At 40.3% G+C, this 19821-nt stretch overlaps 1 protein-coding gene across 4 annotated transcripts in view; it reads left to right on the top strand.

Moving 5' to 3' along the window:
- The window catches only part of CPNE5 (copine 5), a 203236-nt gene that overhangs the window by 70056 nt on the left and 113359 nt on the right, over positions 1–19821 (top strand). For all 4 annotated transcript variants that reach the window (XM_056818145.1, XM_056818148.1, XM_056818146.1 and 1 more), the window contains exons 4-6: positions 7417–7520; positions 13941–13980; positions 17211–17287. In XM_056818145.1, coding sequence (XP_056674123.1) covers positions 7417–7520; positions 13941–13980; positions 17211–17287 — 221 coding nt within the window. The remainder of the gene's footprint in view (positions 1–7416; positions 7521–13940; positions 13981–17210; positions 17288–19821) is intronic.

The raw sequence follows: 19821 nt of genomic DNA, 5'->3' as shown, positions 1-19821 counted from the left end.
GGCCCTATTTAATCTCTTTGATATGCAAATATACACAGTACATAGGGATGATCATTATTGGTTAATGACAAGGTATAGATGTGGTTTCCCTTAACCAGGTGAGCACAAAGAAACCTGTGTTCCCGCCTAACCTGGGGGAAGCTGGGGTCAAGGGTCAGAGGCTTTCCCAGCCATGTGCAATACTGAGCATGCTCAAGACTGAGCATGATCTCTTCTAAGACAATCTGTACATACCAACTGTTCCCCTTGCCCATAGCTAGGGGTGGACTGCTACAAAGAGTCTGAGTACTCTTAGCTTCTGTGCTAAATAGCTCAATACAGTGCAAGACCTTATTCCCTTTTTGGGCTACCACATAATATCGCTGACTTGATGAGCTTGTGGTCCATTAGAACCCTCAGATTTTTGTTTTCAGACATCTCTTTCTAACTACATCTTCCCCATTTTGTTGCTTTTTAAGTTGATGTTTTGAACTCACTTGTAAGACTTGGCATTTATCTCTACCAAATTTTATCTTTTGAGATGCTACTTAATTTTCTATACTATCAAGAACTTCTGGATTCTGCCTTCTGTCATCTAGTGCTCATCTTCCTAGATTTGTATCACCTTCAAATATGATAATTGTAGCATCTGGGTCATTAATAAGAATGTCGAGTGGGACAGGACCAGGGGCAGATCCTTGGGCATCCAAGATGACTTAATGAACATTCCTTGAGTCCCAGAATTCACTCTGTTCTGAATATAATTGTACTATTATTTGGCTCAAATCCAGATGTATGGTGGAACCCACTCTCACCAGCTTGCAAAAGTTAATTATTGCATTTTCCAGGTGAGCATTTGCCCCTTGGATATAAACAAATGTTACAAATCAGAGCTTGATTTATTGTACTCTAGATTTAAGAAAACAATGAAGGTGGGCAGCTAGGTAGCTCTGTGATTTACAGCAAGGCCTAGATATGGGAGGTCCTGGGTTCAAATTTGGCCTCAGACACTTCCTAGTTGTGTGATCTTGGGTAGGTCACTTAACCCCCTTTGCCTATGCCTAGTCCTTACCACTCTTCTGCCTTGAAACCAATATGCAGGATTGATTCTCAGATAGAAGGGAAGGGTTCTAGAACTTTCCTAGAAATTGAAGTCAAGTCCACTGGCTTACAGTTTGGAAATTCCATTCTCTTCTCATTATTTTGGAAACAGACAACATTTATCCTTTCACAACTCTCATATTCCCCATGATCTTTTAAATGCCACTGATGGTGGTTCCTATATCATGTCTATTAATTTTTTTTTCTCCATAGCTCAGCTGGGCTGCTTGACTTGATTTCAGCAAAGGCAGCTAAGTGCTCTCTTACTATCTTCTGACTTATCTTGGGTATCAACTCTCTATAAACCATTTTGGTACTGTCCTTTCTAGTCTAAAGGTCATTCTCTCAGGCAGCTAAAGAAGAAAATTGAGCAGCTCTGTCTTTTCTCTTGTCATTTGTCAATTGCCCATCCACCCCAAGCAGTGGTCCTGTCCCTTCTTTGATCCTTCTCTTTTTCACATTTTAGGGACCTTCAATCAATCAGTCAATCAATAAACATGCATACCTACTCTATGGTAGGCACTGTGTTAATCATTACCTTCCTTCCCAGCCCCCAGCCCCCAGCCCCCAAACCTATCTTATTCCTAGATTTTTCTCACCAACTTTAACTCACCTTCTTCTTCCCCCTCAAAAAACTCCTTTACTTTCTTAGAAATCATTACTGTGTATTGATTCCAAGGCAGAAGAGAGGTAAAGGCTAGGGAATGGGGGTTGTGTAACTTGCTCAGGGTCACACATCTAGCTAGGAAGTGTCTGAGGCCAGATTTGAACCAAAGACTTCTTATCTGTAAGCTTGGCTCTCAATCCACTGAGCCATCTAGCTGCCCCCCAGCTCCCCTTCTTAAGGTACCATGCTACGCTTTTGTATTCATCCTGTTAACTGACCTCAATTCCATCCACAGTTCATGCCTTTGAAAACTCTTAGTTGGTTCATTAGTTTTTCTGGCAACCATATCAACCTCCTCAGGCTAGTTTTCCCATTCCATTGAATTGTTTCCCTTCACATCCTAGGAATTTCATTTTCATTCTTGAGCATTTTCCATCTCTCTAGGACTGACTTCCTTGGTAGAATTGTAGTTGGTGGGATCTATCTCATGGCTTAAAGTAGGGCCTTGAGATACTTCCTCCAAATCCTTTTCAATCAAACCTCCATGAATCCAGGGTTCAGACTATGCTGGGCTCCCTGCTCCTTCTATTACAAACTCTAGGAGGGGGTGGTTTCTTCCTGCTGTTTCTCACTCCAGAAACCAATTCTTCTCTGTTGGTGAGAAAATCAGATCCAGAACAGAATCCCCCATTGTTGGGTGAAATTATCATTAAGGCAAGTCAAAAAGTTGTTGGCTGAATATGGGAATTTGTTTTGCTTGACTGCTCATAATTGTTATAAGGGCTTTGTTTTTCCTTTTCCTTTCAAAGTGGGGAGAGAAAATAGATTTTTGTTAACTGAAAAGAAATTGAAAAGAAAAAGTTTGGGGCTGTTCTGTCTTTGGCACAGAGCTCTAACAGATGGATTCTGACTAAGCGAAGTCTCCTATCACTACTACATTCTGGTTCAGTGCCACATTAGTGATGTACATCCTCAACTTAGCAATTTCCTTTTTCTGTCTAGGTGGTCTATAGTTCAGTCCTCTCAAAGAAATCACTTTGCTTTGTTTTTCTGTTGATCTTTACTCAGATACACTATGCTTTCCTTACTCTGATACCCTGATTTCACATATGGATTTATTTTCTTAATCTGCAGTGCTAGCTCCTACAATTCCTCCCTTTAAAAAATAAGATATTTCCCATCTTGAGCCATGGGCAGCCAGGTGACACAGTGGATAAAGCATCTAGCCTGGTTTCAGGAGATCTGGCTTCAGACTCTTCCTAGCTGTGTGACCTAGGCAAGTCACTTCACCCTGTTGGCCTCAGTTTCCTCATCTGTAAAATGAGCTAGAGAAGGAAAGGACAAACCACTCCAGTATTTTTGCCAAGAGAATCCCACGTGGGGTCCCAAAGAGTCAGATGTGACTTGACTGAACAATAGTAACAACGACTAAATTCCAGAGCCATATTTCTGTTACTGGTCTTATCTCACCAAAGCTCAGCAATATCAATGGGGTCAAGTTTGCTTCTTTCTTTAGTTCATCTAATTCAAGTTAGTTAGGCAGGAGGTCATGTTTGGGAGTCATTGCAATGGTACCAGCACACCGTGCTGTGGTCCAGTGCTGCCCTTGGGACTAGAGATAAAGGGGCTTTTTGGAGTCATAGCTCAGAGTTGATATCTATAGAATTGAGGAATTAATTGGATATGAGGGGAATAAAGGGGGGAAAAATCAAAGGTAATAGCAAAGTTCCAACTATGGGAGATAGAGTGGATGGTGGTCTTTCTGACTAAATCAGAAGTGGAAGGATTAATTTTTTGAGGGGAAAGAAAATATGCTTGGTTTGGGGGTGCCAGGGAGCCAGGCCAGTGATGTGGCAGTTGGAAACATAGCTCTTTGCAGCTCAGGGGAAGATCCAGATTAGAGAGAATGAGTTGGAAGCCTATTTGCATTGAGGTGACAATTGAAGCCATGAACTTGAATAATATTGAATAAGGAGAAAGTGCGAGGATAGCCTAGGAGAGAGCCAAGGACAGAACCTTGGAACACGCTCTCTCTAGAGTGCCAGAAGGGAGACAAGATGCTCATGAAGGAAATTGAAAAGGAGGAATTTGAGACGGAGAGACTTGGAAAGTATAGTATCTCTTAAGCCAAGGGAGGAAAGAGTATTTATATATTGGTATCAGTTATGATACCTTTTAATGTTGATTTCCTTTACATTAATGAGATCATTGTGCAAAATTAGTTGGCCAAGTGGATAGAGAACTGGGCCTGGAGTCAGAGGACTTGGGTTCAAATTTGACCACATATAATTCCTAGTTGAATGACCCTGGTCAGGTCATTTAACCTCTGTACCTTGAAGGCAGATAGGTGATTTAATGGATAGAGCACTGGATTAGAGTCTGGAAGACCTGAGTTCAAATCTGGTTTCAGACTTATTGACTATGTGAACCTATCACCTGACTGCTATGTGCCTCAGTTTGCTCATTTGTAAAATGGGGATGATAATAGCACCCACCCCACAGGATTGATGTGAAGATCAAATTAAATACTATTTTTAATGCAGTTAGCACAGTGCTTGGCAGAGTAGGTGTTCAATAAATAATTATTCCATCCACCCATACATTATTGCTGTCATTGTTGTTTGGTCATTTTCAGTCATGTTTGACTCTTCATGACCCCATTTGGAATTTTCTTGACAAAAATACTGGAATGATTTGCCATTTCTTTCTCTAGTTTATTTTACTGATGAGGAAACTGAGGCCAACTGGGTGAAGTGACTTGCGCAGGGTCACACAGCTAGCAAATATTTGATGTCCAGATTTGAACACATAGCCTTTTCTATTTCAACTGTTCCACATCCCTACTTAAGGCAGCATGACATAGAAGTCTAGGCTTCAAGAGATCTATATTTAGGACCACTTTTCTTTTTTAGTAAATTCAATTTTATTTTATTTTCAATTCCAAATTCAACCCCTCCTCCTTTTCTCCTACCTTTGAGAAGATAAAACAAGCAAGCAAAAAGAACCTATTACAAGAAGGTATAGTCAAGCAAATAATTTCTTCAATAATCATGTTCCAAATATTTTTTAAAAGTGAAAAAAAAGAAAAATAGAGAAAATATGCTTCAATCTACATTTGAGTCCATTTGTTTTTTATTCATGGGGCTAACTGCTTTTTGTAAGTAAATAAAGATATTAGAAAGGTATATGGGGTGTAATGGCTTACTGAGCCCTTTCCAGGGCTGCTCATCTAACTTTGGTGTCCACCCAACTCTCACCTGTGGCTCCAAGAAGGTGTACCATTCACAGTGGCTTCTCCAGCATCTCAGCAGATGGGCTAAACCGGGTTGAGGGTAACCTAACAGGTCTCAAACCCACCAGTGAGTTAGGGGGATGTCTTTCCCAACCATGTGAAGACTTCCCCTGGTGGAATAGATAGATGTTGTTCCACAGCCACGAAGAAGGCTGAAACAGTCACTCTGAAGTGTGCCGAGAAGCTTGGTCAGACATCAAAGAGGCCAAGGTCATCCACTGAATCTCAGGCCATTGCTATTTGTCTTGACTTTTGCCCTGCCACTGGACTTTGATGACTTTGGAAGAAAGAGTGAGGCTGAGGACTTTGAACAACTCTGCCTCACTTAAATCCAATTCACTTTCATGTCAAGACATCTCCCCGTGATGTCACTGACCCTCCTCTAAAATGCAGGATGAACAACAAAAATATTAGAACGTAAGATCATTCTCCTAACTGAAAACATTCTCAGGACAACTCCAGGAGCAGATGGGATGATTGAGGTGCCATGTCTCTCATCCCATCTCCCCATGATTTTGATTTCTTCTCCTAAATCTCTTAATTTTAAAAGCTTTTTGTCCTGTGTAGCTTGTAGATTATGAGTTTTTAATATGGCTGCATCTAGCAAAAATAGTTCTTAAGTTTTTGTGCTTTAGTACTATGTCTGGGCAATTGTGGGCAGGTGTTCAGTCTGTGAGAAATAGTCCAATTCTAATGAAATTCATTGGTTGAATCTTCTAGGCAATTTAAAGATCTATCATATTAAAAACCCTTAATTTCTATTTTATTTTATTTTTAAATATGTATTTTTTATTTTAATTTAAAAATGTTTTCCCCATGGTTTTATGATTCGTGTTCTCTCCCTCCCCTCTTCTTTCCCCCCTCCTGGAGTTGACAAGCAATTCTACTGGGCTATACATATATTATCACTTAAAACCTATTTCTATATTGTTCATTTTTGTAATAGAATAATTTGTAATATTTGTGATTTGTAATAGAATAATCTTTTAAATAAATCTTTTAAAACCAGAGTCCCAAGGCTCTTCTGCCTTGAAACCAACATCCAGTATGAATTGTATTGATTCTAAGATGGAAGGTAAATTAAAAAAAAAAAGAAAGAAGTGAAGTAAGGGCTAGGTAATGGGGATTAAGTGACTTGCCCAGATTCACAAGAAGTATCTGAGGTCAAATTTGAACCCAGGACCTTTAGGTTTCCAGGTCTGACTCTCTATCTATTGAGCCACCAAGCTGTCTCATCTATAGTATTTTTAACATGGAGATTTGTCTTCTGCCATTGGGGAGACGTGTGTTTCTCATTTGTGATTCTAGCCATGAGGTGATGTTCCAGTAGGTATTTGGTAGGAGCTAGTTTTTCAGCCTAGAGAGAGGTTTCCTCTTGAAGCCTCTAGAGATGTGTTTTCCCTTGTGCTGTCGACTTTGATCACTAAGTATAGCCTTTTGTAGGAGAAGCCCTTTTATAATTTCTAGTGGCAGTGACTTGGTCCTGAATTGCCATCAGAAACCCTTCCATTTTCCCAAACAAATTTGCATGGCTTGTCCATTTGTTTGAGGCTTCTTTGTCTACATATTGTTGGTTGAGTTTATGCCGATGTCACCCATGGAGAGCCCTTTGATTCTGTTCTTGGATCTTGGCCATTTCAGAGGCTCCATCTGGAGACAAACAACTTTTCGTTTCTGTTCGACAGATCGAACTGCATGCATCTGCTGTCAGCCTTTACTAGTGGCCTGTGAAGTGGTGTCTGCGTGTTCCCAAAGTATTTCTGGAGGGGTTTTACCTGTTTATCATGTGTTCTAAAAATGTTGACTAGCTCTCTTCTTCCTTTTCAGTGAGAATGTGTTCATCATTCCACAGACACTTTAAGGGGGATGGGATCTGTGTTTTGTTAATATTTTATGTTTTTTTTTTCAGGAAACTTTCCAAATCTCTTATGGTCCATTTTATTATTATCATCAATCATCCATTATCCTGCTCCATCTCCTCCTTATTTCCAGAGAGAGACATGGTAGTGCAGTAGGGCCAGGAAGATGTAGGTTCAAAATGTGTCTTCTGATACACATCCACCTCAGGCAAATCACTTAACCTCTCAGGATCCCAGGCAACTCTTAGATAATGAGGTGCAATGGGGCAGTAGGTAGCACAGTGGATGGAGCTCCAGACTTGGAGTCCAGAGGGGACTTGTGTTCAAATCTGGTCTGAGACACTTCCCAGCTGTGTGACCCTGGGCAAATCACTTAACCCCATTGCCTAGCCCTTACCGCTCTTCTGCCTTGGAACCAATACCCAGTACTGACTCTAAGATGGAAGATAAGTGTCTAATAAAATAAGTTCAGAGAAGAGGGAGCGCCTCCTTGAAAAGCTGCCAACACTGGTGAAATCCCAGGTACAGTTAAAAAATGAGGTATTAGCCAGAAGTTGACATTCTGCCTTTTCTTACAGTTTGGAAGAACAGAAGTGATTGACAACACACTGAATCCCGACTTTGTACGCAAGTTTATCCTGGATTATTTCTTTGAGGAGAAACAGAACATCAGATTTGATCTGTAAGTGTGAGAAACAATTAGGTCTACTCTGTTGGTACAGTGTTAGGATCAGCCTTCTGGGGTCTCTGTGTGCATGTGTATTGGTGTGAATGTGAGTGGGTGAATGGGTGTGTTGGGGGGAGAGAGTGTATGGGTGGGAAGGAAGGAAAGAAGGAAAGAAGGAAGGAAGGAGGGGAGGAAAGAAGGAAGGAAGGAAGAAAGGAAGGAAAGAAGGAAGAAAGGAAAGATGGAAAGAAGGAGGGGAGGGAGGAAGGAAGAAAGAAAGGAAGGAAGGAAGGAAGGAGGGAAGGAAGGAAGGAAGGTGGGAAGGAAGGAGGGAAGGAAGGAAGAAAGAAAAGAAGGAAGGAAGGGATGGAGAAGCTAAGTGGTCTCATTTTTGAGCAAACTCAAGAGCTTCTCTCCCCACATCTCATCTCTTGAGGGTAGTATTAGAAGGGAGCTAGTTTTTTGAAACTCAAGGACAATTAAATCCTCCAGACTGCTTGGGACATTGGAGGCATCTTGGGGGGGGAAGCTTGTTGTACAACTGTGGTTGCTAGCAGGGGCAAGACTGAGGCTGGTGGGTTTTAAGCTTCAGAGTTTTATGCTACAGTAAGGATAAACTAATGATTTTCTTTAAATCCTTACCTTCATCTTGGAATCAATACTGTGTATTGGTTCCAAGATAGAAGAGTGGTAAGGGCTAGGCAATGGGGGTTAAGTGACTTGCTCAGGGTCACCCAGGTAGGAAGTGTCTGAGGTCAAATTTGAACCCAGGTCCTCCCGACTCTAATCCCAAGCCTCTATCCACTGAGTCACCTCGCTTCCCCCAGCCAATGGGTATTTCATACCAGTATGGTAACTTGCCTCCCAGAAGCAAGAGAGCCACCAGGCTGTCCAAGGAGGGTCAGGTGGAACCTTCCCAAATCAGAAATGGAGCAGATCAAAGTTTCTGTCCCAATTGGTAATGGGGCTGGCCCATTAGAGGCCATTTTACTTCTATCCTAAATGAGATAGGGAGACCCAGGGAGAGAGACAAAAGGACTAGGGCTGGCACTAAGCAAAATGATGAAGGAGCTGAAGAGAAACCTTTTGTCCACCTAATACAAGGATTTTTTTTTCTATGTTGTTCTTTATCATAGAACCTTTTGGTGGTCTGGCCCCTTTTCAGCATGAGGTTTTTAAATTCCCCAAATGAAAAATATAGGATTATAAAGGAAGACAATTATATTGAAATGCAGTTAATAAAAATAGATTAAATTTTTTAAAAAGAATCCTCCTCTAGTAGAATTGGAGAAGGGGAAGAAGCAAGGGAGGAGATGATTCCTAAGTGCTCTCTGCTTCTCCCTCCAATGTTTTTCTAGGAATGAAATAAGACTATAATGAACAGGCAAGGAAGCTAGAGAAGAAGGTTAGAGCAACCCAAGCTAACAGGCTTTGGTGAAGGTGGGAAATGTAATGGGCTGCTTATATTAGGCATAAGGATTTATGAGACTCTCATCTTTTAAAGACTCCCCCAACCATCTCCTCTCACAGTCACTGCTTTAAGCTAGATGCCTAGTTCCTTGCCCTAGTAGAGGGAATGGAGGATGGGGAGGACCACCTCTCTGGAAAGTGAGGGACCTCGAGATGTGACTCTGGGAGAATCACTCTGTTTTTTCCTGGGGCAAGTCTCTAAGACTCTTAAGCTTCAGAGCAAGTGCCAATCTACAGTGGTGGAAAGAATACTTCATTGGGCATTTTCCACACTGAGGAAATCATAGTTCTGGGGGGGAAATGATGTATCTAGGGTTAGTCTCCAGTGGGAATATATGTATATGTGTGTGTACACAAACAGACACACTGACACACCAGAGGCAGATATCAGAGGCATTCTAGTTGCTGAGTGGATAGAGCACTGGGCTTTGAGTCAGGAAGCCCCAAATTCCAATCTGGCTTCAGATCCATGTTAGTTGCATGACCCTGGGCAAGTCACTTAACCTCTATTTGCCTCAGTTTCCTGATATGTAAAATGAGGATAATAATAGTACCTACCTCCTAGGGTTGATGTAAAGAGCAGATAACATAATAATTGTAAAGTGCTTAGCTCAGTGCCTGGCACATAATAGATACTACATAAATATTCTTATACTTCTTATATTAATATGTCATGAATATATAAATCTATAACATGTAGAGGATAAAATAGAGCAATTTTAAAATATTTTAAATTTAACTTAAAACTGCATGAAAACTTTCAAGATATTCTATAGAAACACTATATCTGTGCATATCTCTATATTTACATATAACACATGCTATGATGAAAATTGTTTTGAGAAACTGATCTTGGGTTAGAAATATTGGTTTATTGAGGATATCAGTTCATTAGTTAGGTCAGCATCATAATCAATAAAACGAAATAAGTCAATGGCCCTTTCCGGGACCAGAGAGCCCAAAGAATCTTGGTAAGGCAGCTCAATATATAATGTTTTAGGAGCTCCTTATTCAGAACATCCCAAGACATCTCTCATTGGTAAACAACCAAGTAAAAGGTGTTCCATCAAACTACCTAGCCCTTCCTGTCCAGATATCTATCATGGGAAATACACACACAGGAAAAGATCCCTTGTCCCCTTCATGTTCTAACCAAATTCTGTTCAAAGGGAAGGCATTCTTTGTGATTCCCAAGGACAAAGAAAATGCAAAAAGCAGTAGTAAGCTGGATAGAGTCTCTGACCCAGATCTCCAACACAGAAATACACAATAATTCTCTCTACTGTACAGGAATTGGGGCCTTTCTCCTCCAGGGCCCTGATATCAAAATGAATATAGGACATGAAAAATAAATTTTCTCATACATGTATCTGTATATATATATGGAATATATATATAGGGAATATATTGGGAACATAGGTAGGGCATAGATATAAAATATATTTTTGGACTATAAAAGGAATATCTGGAGAATCTATTAGGGATTATAAAAGGAATATCTGGAGAATCTATTAGGGAATTATAAAAGAAATATCTACAGAATCTATTGGGTAATAAAAACAGAATATTTGGAGAATCTATTAGAGAATATTAAAGGAATATCTAGAGAATGTATTGGGGAATAAAAAAGGAATATCTGGAGAATATATTAGGGAATATAAAAGGAAATATCCAGAAAATTTATTAGGGAATATAAAAGGAATATTTAGAGAATCTATTATGAAATATAAAAGGAGTATCTAAAGAATCTATTAGGAAATAAAAAATGAGTATCTGGAGAATCCATTAGGGAATATAAAAGGAAACATCTGGAGAATCTATTAGTGAATATAAAAGGAATATCTAGAGAATCTATTAAGGAATATTAAAAGAATATCTTGAGAATCTATTAGGGAATATTAAAAGAACTATCCAGAGAATCTATTAGGGAATATTAAAGGAAATATCCAGAGAATCCATTAGGAAATATTAAAGAAAATATCCAGAGAATCTATTAGGGAATATAAAAGGAAATATCCAGGAAAATCTATTAAGGAATATAAAAAGAATATCTAGAGAATCTATTAGGGAATATAAAAGGAAATATCCAGAGAATCTATTAGGGAATATTAAAGGGAACATCCAGAGAATCTATTAGGGAATATAAAAGGAAATATCCAGAGAATGTATTAGGGAATATTTAAGGAAATATCCAGAGAATGTATTAGGGAATATAAAAGAAAATATCCAGAGAATCTATTAGGAAATATTAAAGGAAATATTCAGAGAATCTATTAGGGAATATTAAAGGAATATCTAGAGAATCTATTAGGGAATATAAAAGGAAATAGCCAGAGAATCTATTAGGGAATATAAAAGGAAATATCCAGAGAATCTTTTAAGGAAAATTAAAGGAATATCTAGAGAGTGTATTGGGGAATATAAAAGGAAATATCCAGAGAATCTATTAGGGAATATAAAAGGAAATATCCAGAGAATCTATTAGGGAGTATTAAAGGAATATCTAGAAAATCTATTAGGGAATATAACAGGAAATATCCAGAGAATCTATTAGGGAATAAAAAAGGAAATATCCAGAGAATCTATTAGGGAAAATTAAAGGAATATATAGAGAATGTATTGGGAAATATAAAAGGAAATATCCAGAGAATCTATTAGGGAATATAAAAGGAAATATCCAGAGAATCTATTAGGGAGTATTAAAGGAATATCTAGAAAATCTATTAGGGAATATAACAGGAAATATCCAGAGAATCTATTAGGGAATAAAAAAGGAAATATCCAGAGAATCTATTAGGGAAAATTAAAGGAATATATAGAGAATGCATTGGGGAATATAAAAGGAAATATCCAGAGAATCTATTAGGGAATATAAAAGGAACTATCCAGAGAATCTATTAGGGAATATTAAAGGAATATATAGAAAATCTATTAGGGAATATAACAGGAAATATCCAGAGAATCTATTAGGGAATAAAAAAGGAAATATCCAGAGAATCTTTTAGGGAAAATTAAAGGAATATCTAGAGAGTGTATTGGGGAATATAAAAGGAAATATCCAGAGAATCTATTAGGGAATAAAAAAGGAAATATCCAGAGAATCTATTAGGGAAAATTAAAGGAATATATAGAGAATGTATTGGGAAATATAAAAGGAAATATCCAGAGAATCTATTAGGGAATATAAAAGGAAATATCCAGAGAATCTATTAGGGAATAAAAAAGGAATATTTAGAGAATCTATTATGAAATATAATAGGAGTATCTGAAGAATATATTAGAGAATATTTAAGGAAACATCTGGAGAATCTATTAGGAAATATTAAAGGAAATATCCAGAGAATCTATTAGGGAGTATTAAAGGAATATATAGAGAATCTATTAAGGAATATATAGATTACACGGGGAATATGTATGCAGATTGTGTACCCACCTCTAATACATACACACAGGCACACACATTTTCCTGACTGCTGCTTTATCTTGCTTCCTTGTGACTGGCCCCTGGCCCTAGCTTCTGTTCTCTCCTCACTCCCCAGCGTTAAAGCTGGCTCTGATAGTGTGATATTAATGCTTTGAGAAATGCCTTTCCAGCCTCATGAGAGATGCATCCCTTTAGCCTGAGGCTAAATGGGGACTGTCAAGTAGGCATCCTAATGAGATAGGAAGGTATGCTTGGGAGGCGGGATTTCTCAAAGCCTCTGAAAGCATGCCAAGAGGCAGGAGCTAGGTGGCTCAGTGGCTAGAGAGCAAGGTCTGGAAATAGAAGGTCCTGGGTTCAAATTTGACCTCAGATACTTCCTAGTTGTGTGATTCTGGGCAAATCACTTATCCCCATTTGTCTAGACCTTGCCTTTCTGTCCTAGAATTGTTACTAAGGCAGAAAGTAAGGGTATACAAGGAAAGAAATCACCTCACTAGGGTAGTGGAAGTAACCAGGTACATGACCTCTGGGGCTAAAGGACCTGGTTTTGACTTGTATGACTTTAGGGCAAGTCACCCAAACTCCCTAGGTCTTAATTTCCTTATTTGTAAAATGAGACTCGATGGTTTCTGATATAAATCTATGACCTGAGGTTGGGGGGGGGGGAGAGAGAACAAAGGTTAAAAGGGAAGAGAGAGGACTTGTAGAACCTAGAAGAAATCATTTAGAAGCTGATGAAAGGGGGAGGTGGGAAACTGCTAGATGTAGAAATATAAGGCAGAGAGACTCATATCAGCCCATTGTAGATGTTTAACATTAAATCAGAAGAGGAAAAAAGCCATAACATTTTAACAGTGACATTTTGGAGAGGAAAAATGCCTGTGCCTGGTGAGAAGCTGATGACTTTGTTTCTTGATGGGTACTCTCCAGGGCCTGGATCCAGGATCTGGGTACACACACACACACACACACACACACACACACACACAGAAGGAAATGGGTCTCTGGAGATGGAGCAGAGGGAGAAGGGAGGCGATGCTCTCAAGTGTGAGAAGCAGGGAGTGTAGACTCCTACAAAATGATGGGGGTATCCAGTTTGTACTCTGGGGTCCGGGGCTTGAAGCAAGCATTGGGACCTTGAGAGGATGAAGGGGATGATTGCACCCCAACAGCCAAAATACTAACTGAAGAGCAGGAGAGCTCTAAGTGTATAGTTTTTGGTCTTTTTCTCTTTTTTAAATTTTAACCCTTACCTTCTGTTTTAGAATCAATACCATGTATGGTTCCAAGATAGAAGAGCAGTAAGGGCTAGGCAATGGGGGTTAAGTGACTTGCTCGAGGTCACACATCTGAGGTCAGATTTGAACCCAGGACCTAATGACTCCAGACCAAGTTCTCAATCCACTGAGCTACATTGCTTCCCCCCTAGTCTTTGGTCTTTATAAAGTGGCTACTTTCTTGAGTAGTCTTCTGAAAATAGGGCATGGTAGGTCAACCTGAGCCTATCCTCATTGCTCTTTCTTTGTCTCCATCCCCCACAGGTATGATGTGGATTCTAAGAGCCCCGATCTCTCCAAACATGTGAGTACCAGGTTGTTGCTTTGCTGGTTTCGGAAATGCTTATTAACTGCCAGGTCTAAACTTTTTTATCTTATTCAAGGCCTTCCACAGTCTATGAGAATAAAAAGGGAAAGGGGCAAACATTTATTAAACACTTACTGTGTGCCAGGAGCTTTAATTAAGCACTTTTACAAGCAAAAAAAATAATTCATGCTTGTTGGCTCTGGCAGGGGGGAGGGAAGAAGGAAGAAAAAGAATCATGTCAACATGGGAAAATATCTTAAAAATTAAAATAAATAAAAATTAAAAAACAACAACAAACATATTAATTCATTTGATCCATGCAACAACCATGGGAAGTGGGTGTTTTTATAATCCCCATTTTACAGCTGTGGAAACTGAGGCAAGGTCATATAGCAAGTAAGTATTTGAGGCTGGATTTGAATACAAGTCTTCCCGACTCTACACCTGCTGATATATCTGTTGGGCCACTGAGATTCCTACGTCCAACTCATATAACTCCCTTTCATGTACTGGTCAAGCATAGCAAATGACTCCCCTTTACTGGAAGCCTCTAAGAGCTTTCCTGCCCCTGTTTTGCTCAAACCATTCTTCCTCCGTAGGACTCCTCTCTCCATCTCATCCATACACTTCCTGCCTTCAAACATCTCTCATGGTTATTGTTCAGTTTTTTCAGTTCTGTCTGACTCTTCATGGCCTCATCTGGGGTTTTCTTGGCGAAGATGCTGGCGTGGTTTGCCATTTCCTTCTCCAGATCATTTTGTAGATGAGGAAAGGATGGCAAACAAGGTGAAGTGACTTGCCCAGGGTCACACAGCTAGCAAGTATCTGAGGCTGGATTTTGAACTCCGAAAGATGAGTCTTCCTGACTGTATGTAGGTCCCTCATTCTAGCCACTGAGCCACCCAGCTGCCCAATTGACTCCAGTAGTTGAAATTCTGCCGACCATTCAAGGCTCAGCTCCTCTACAAAACCTTAATTGATATGGCAAGGTCTGTTTTTTACCTCTTTTTGTATCCCCCACTGCCTGATATGTAGTAAGTGCTTGATAAAAGTTTATTGATTTATTTATTTATTGCTCTCCTGCCAGCATATAGGATTGATTCCAAGATGGAAGGAGAGGGTTTAAAAAAACAAAAGGTTATTGCTTGCTTGCTGGATATCTTTGGTTCTAGCCTCCTGGCCAAAGTGATTTCTCACAACTCTCCTTGCCCTTGCTGTCTTGGGTAGTTGTCTCCTGCACCAATCTTGTTTGGTTTAATGGAAGGCGCATATGTAAAGTGTTCAGCAACTAAAAAAAATTAATACTCTGCATTGCTTCCAAGGCAGAAGAGAGGCAAGGGCTAGGCAATGGAGATTAAGTGACTTGCCCAGGGTCACACAGCTAGAAAGTGTCTGAGGCCAGATTTGAATCCAGAACCTCCTGTTTCTAGGCTTGTCTCTCAATCCACTGAGCTACTTCGCTGTCCTTGCAGCAAATCTTAAAGGCGGAGGTGAATAGGAGCTAGTTTGTACTGGCTGCTGAGAGCCAATTGTTAAATTTTGAATGTGAGCATCAGAAAAGGGAAATGCTACAATTTAGGGCTTGGTTTATTATTTTGTTGTTTGTCTAGACTTAAGAGAGTGGTGGAGAAAATATTAGTAATGCAGATTAAATTTAAAAGTGTGTCATGCATATTTTTTCCCTGCAGTCAACTGTAAAACATTTACCAGCATACTGTTTGTCAGAGTGCTGTATAATTGTGAGCTATTATTATTGTCAGCCTCAAACACTTACTAGCTATGTGATCCCAGGCAAGTTACTTAACCCCCTCTGCCTCAGTTTCCTCAACTGTCAAATGAGCTCGAGAAGGAAATAGCAAACCACTCCAGTATCCTTTTTTTTTTTAAATCCTTACCTTCTATCTGAGTATCCATTCCAAGTAGAAGAGTGGTAAGGCTAGGTAATCAAGGTTAAGTGACTTGCCCAGGATCACATAGCTAAGAAGTATCTAAGGTCATATTTGAACCCAGGACCTCCCATCGTCAGATCTGACTCTCAGTCCTGAGCCACCTAACTGCCCTTACCAGCCTTGAAGATAACCAAATACCTAGATACTCCCCAGTTCCATAGAAGTATCTGAGGCTAGATTTGAACCCAGGGCTTTCAGATGGATCCCAGCCCCCCCCCCCCCAGTATCTTTTCCAGAAAAACCCCAAATGGAGCCATGAAGAGTTGGACAGGACTGAAGTACCTAAACAACAACATTATTTTTGTGTCGCAGCTATCTTTTCTTGAGGAAAAAGGCTGTGTCTTACCTGGTAGCTGTGGATGCTTATATCATCAGCTTCTCACCAGGCACAGGCATTTTTCCTCTCCAGAATGTCACTGTCAAAATGTGGGGTTTCCCCCCCTCCTGATTTAATGTTAATTATGTGCCCTGGGCTGCTAGCCTTCTTGCCTTAAATTTCTACATTTAGGTAATTCCCTCCCTGCCCCCTTCATGAGCCTCTAAATGATTTCCTCTAGCCTGCAAAGCCGCCACTCTCCTCTCCCTTGGCCTTGACCCTTAGGAGTCTGGGAGGCAACCTCATCTGAGCTATTAGCCCAGGCTCTAATGTCAGTGCTGCCATTTCTTTGTCCGAGGCCTCAGTGAAGCCATGCCTTTTGGGAGCCTCTGGTTGCTCCCTTGTAACATGCGCACCGGATGACCAATGGAAAGAGAATCAGAGGATCTTGGTTTGAGCCCTGTCTCTCATATTGACCCGAGTTTAAATCCAACCCTAGATACTTACTAGCTGGGGGACCTTGGGCATGTCACTTCACCCAGTTGGCCTCAGTTTCCTCATCTGTCAAATGGATAAGAAATGGAAAGCCATTCCAGTATCTTTGCCAAGAAGATCCCAAATGGGGTTACAAAGAGTTGGACGTGACCGAAACAACTGAACAGCAACATCACACGACAGTCTGTGCATTTGTAAAATGTTAAAACTATAGAGTTAGGGGAGACGTTGGCAGTGAATTAGTGGCCCAAAAGGGTCTGGAGCTGAGGTGTGTCCACACCTCACACAGGTTGATCCAGGAGAGAGGCTGAGGGGAGCAGAGTTTTCCCCACAAATGAAAGCTCAGAGACAGAGGAAAGTCTCAGGAGAATAGGGCTCCTTCCTCCTTCCCTCATGCGTGCTCTGTATTAAATAAATGCAGTAATCAATCCGTCAATCTGAAACAGACTATTTCTGTGTCTTTAAAGGATTTCCTGGGCCAGGCTTTCTGTACTCTGGGAGAAATCGTGGGGTCCCCTGGGAGCCGCCTGGAGAAGCCCCTGACGTAAGTGTGTGTGTGGAGGGAATGCTGAGCAGGGGTGTCTATCTACATGCCTATCTTAATTCAGTATGAATGACTATCAAATTTTGCCCACCATGGTGCCTCATACAAATAAGGATCTAATAGATGTTTGAGTTTTATTTTGATTTGTTCATAAGTTTAGCTGGGGGTGAGCTTGTTGAGTATTTGGGTGCAGTTTAATCACAGTATATGTTCTGACCACCAACACCACTTTTTATTTTTAAACTTTTACCTTCCATCTTAGAATCAATATTGGTTCCAAGACAGAAGAATGGCAAGAACTAGGCAATTGGATTTAAGTGACTTGTTCATGCAGCTAGGAAGTATATGAGACCAGATTTGAACCCAGGACCTCCCATTTCCAGGTCTGGGTCTCTCTATCCACTAAGCCACCTAGATATTCCCACCAACCCCTCTTTACAGAGCCTTAAACATAACCAAATGCCTAATCACTCTCCAGATAACCCAATTCATTAAGACATTGTACTAAAAACTACTTATTTTGAGTGGGGGGATAGGGTGGGGAATGTGGCATTAGCTGTAGACTCCCTCTGCAACTGTCCCTCTTAGAATAAATGAATGAATGAAAAACCATTTTATTAAGTGTTTAATATGTGCCAACTACTTTATTAAGCTTGAGGAATACATATAGAAAAAACGGAGCTAGAATTAGCTTCTGGGGAGCTCATACTCTAATGTGGAGAGACAGTCCATCAAAAAACATCCAGCCTCAGGACAGATGGAAAGGTTGGCGTGATCCAGAAGTCCGTTGGCTACTTGAGTCATTAAGAGACCTAAGTTAATTAACAGTGGGGGGGGATTGCAAGCCCTAGGTGGCAAGACCTTGAGGATCTTAGGAGTCAGTGGCAGGGCAAATGGCAAGAACTTGGTAGCCCACCAACTCATTTTCCCATCTCATCCAAGCCCTGTGAGCAGTTAAACAGTTGAGAAGGGGAAAGACAAAGGGTCTGGGATTGTCTAGGAAACCGATTGACAGGGGATGGGCAAAAGGAGGAGGGTGCCTCCAGTGGTGAGGGTTCTACCATCTGGCTATTCTAGGTTGGCTCTCAGATGGTTTGGTCCAGGAGGGAGGTTGAGGAGAGCAGAATTTTCCCCACAGGTGAAAGCTCAGAGGCAGAGGCAAGGCTCAGGGGCAAGGCTCCTTCCTGCTTCCCTCATGCATGCTCTGGGTCAAATACATTCATCAATCCATCATTCTGAAAGCATTTAAGTGTCTCCTCTGTGTCTGGCACTATGCAGCCTAAATAACTAGAATATGAAGACAAATGTGAGAAAATGCTTGCCCTCAAGGATCTTACAATCATTTTCTTTTTAAAACCCTTACCTTCAGGGGGCAGCTAAGTGACTCAGTGGATAGAGAGCCAGACCTGGAGATGGGAAATCTTGGGTTCAAATTTAAATTCAGATACTTCCTAGCTGTGTGACCTTGGAAAAGTCACTTAACTCCCATTGCCTAGCTCTTCTACCTTAGAATGGATACTAAATATTGATTCTAAGAGAGAAGGTAAGGTAAACCTTGACTTGCCTAGAGTCACCAAGCTAGGAAGTGTCTGAGATCACATTTGAATCCGGAACCTCCCATCTTTAGACCTACTGCTCTATCCATTGAGCCACTTTAGAGCCACTTTAAAGCCAGACTTTATATACATGACCCTAAGCTGGTACTTATCCAGGACTACATGTCTAGTCCCACAACCACTGTAATGTGAGGGGACATAAATTAGAATTGATACTAAGTAATGGTTTTAAGGCAGAAGAGAGGTAAGGGCTCTGGGGTTAAGTGACTTATCAAGAGCCACACAACTAGCTAGGAAATGTCTGAGGTCAGATTTGAACCCAGTATTTCTCATCTCCCGGCCTGGCTCTCTATTCACTGACCCACCCAGCTGCTCCAGATCTCACAGTCTAATGGAGAGACGCATGTTCTGTATACATATACAGAATTGTTGTTTGTCCTTCATTTTCATAATTTTTTAATTATAAAGATTTTATTGGACCAATTATATGTCATGACAAATTTCCATATAAGTTTTCTGAAGTTATATGATCCAAATTGTCTCCTCTCTCCCTTCCCTCCCCTCTTCTAGAACTGGAACTAGAAGCAATTCAGTCTGGTTTATACATATATTATCATGCAAAACTTATTTCCATATTGTTCATTTTCATATGAGAATAATCATATAAAATTAAAACTCCAGAATAAAAACCCAAATAAATTAAAGTGAAAAATTGTATGCTTTCATCTGCATTCTGACTCTAATAGTTCTTTATCTGGAGGTGGATAGCATTCTTTGTCATTGTTCCTCAGAATTGTCCTGGATCATTGTATTACTGAAAGAGTAGCTAAGTCTTTCACAGTTGATCATTCCACAATATTGCTGTTACAGTGTATGCTCTCCTGGTTCTGCTTATTTCACTCTGCATCAGTTCATGTAGGTCTTTCTGAAATCATCCTGTTCATCATTTCTTACAGCACAGTAGTGTTCCAGCACCAT

Source organism: Monodelphis domestica, chromosome 2, assembly GCF_027887165.1.
Source record: "Monodelphis domestica isolate mMonDom1 chromosome 2, mMonDom1.pri, whole genome shotgun sequence".
Lineage (NCBI taxonomy): Eukaryota > Metazoa > Chordata > Mammalia > Didelphimorphia > Didelphidae > Monodelphis > Monodelphis domestica.
The sequence above is the reverse complement of the archived record's forward strand: the minus strand, read 5'-3'. Positions and strand labels throughout refer to the sequence as shown.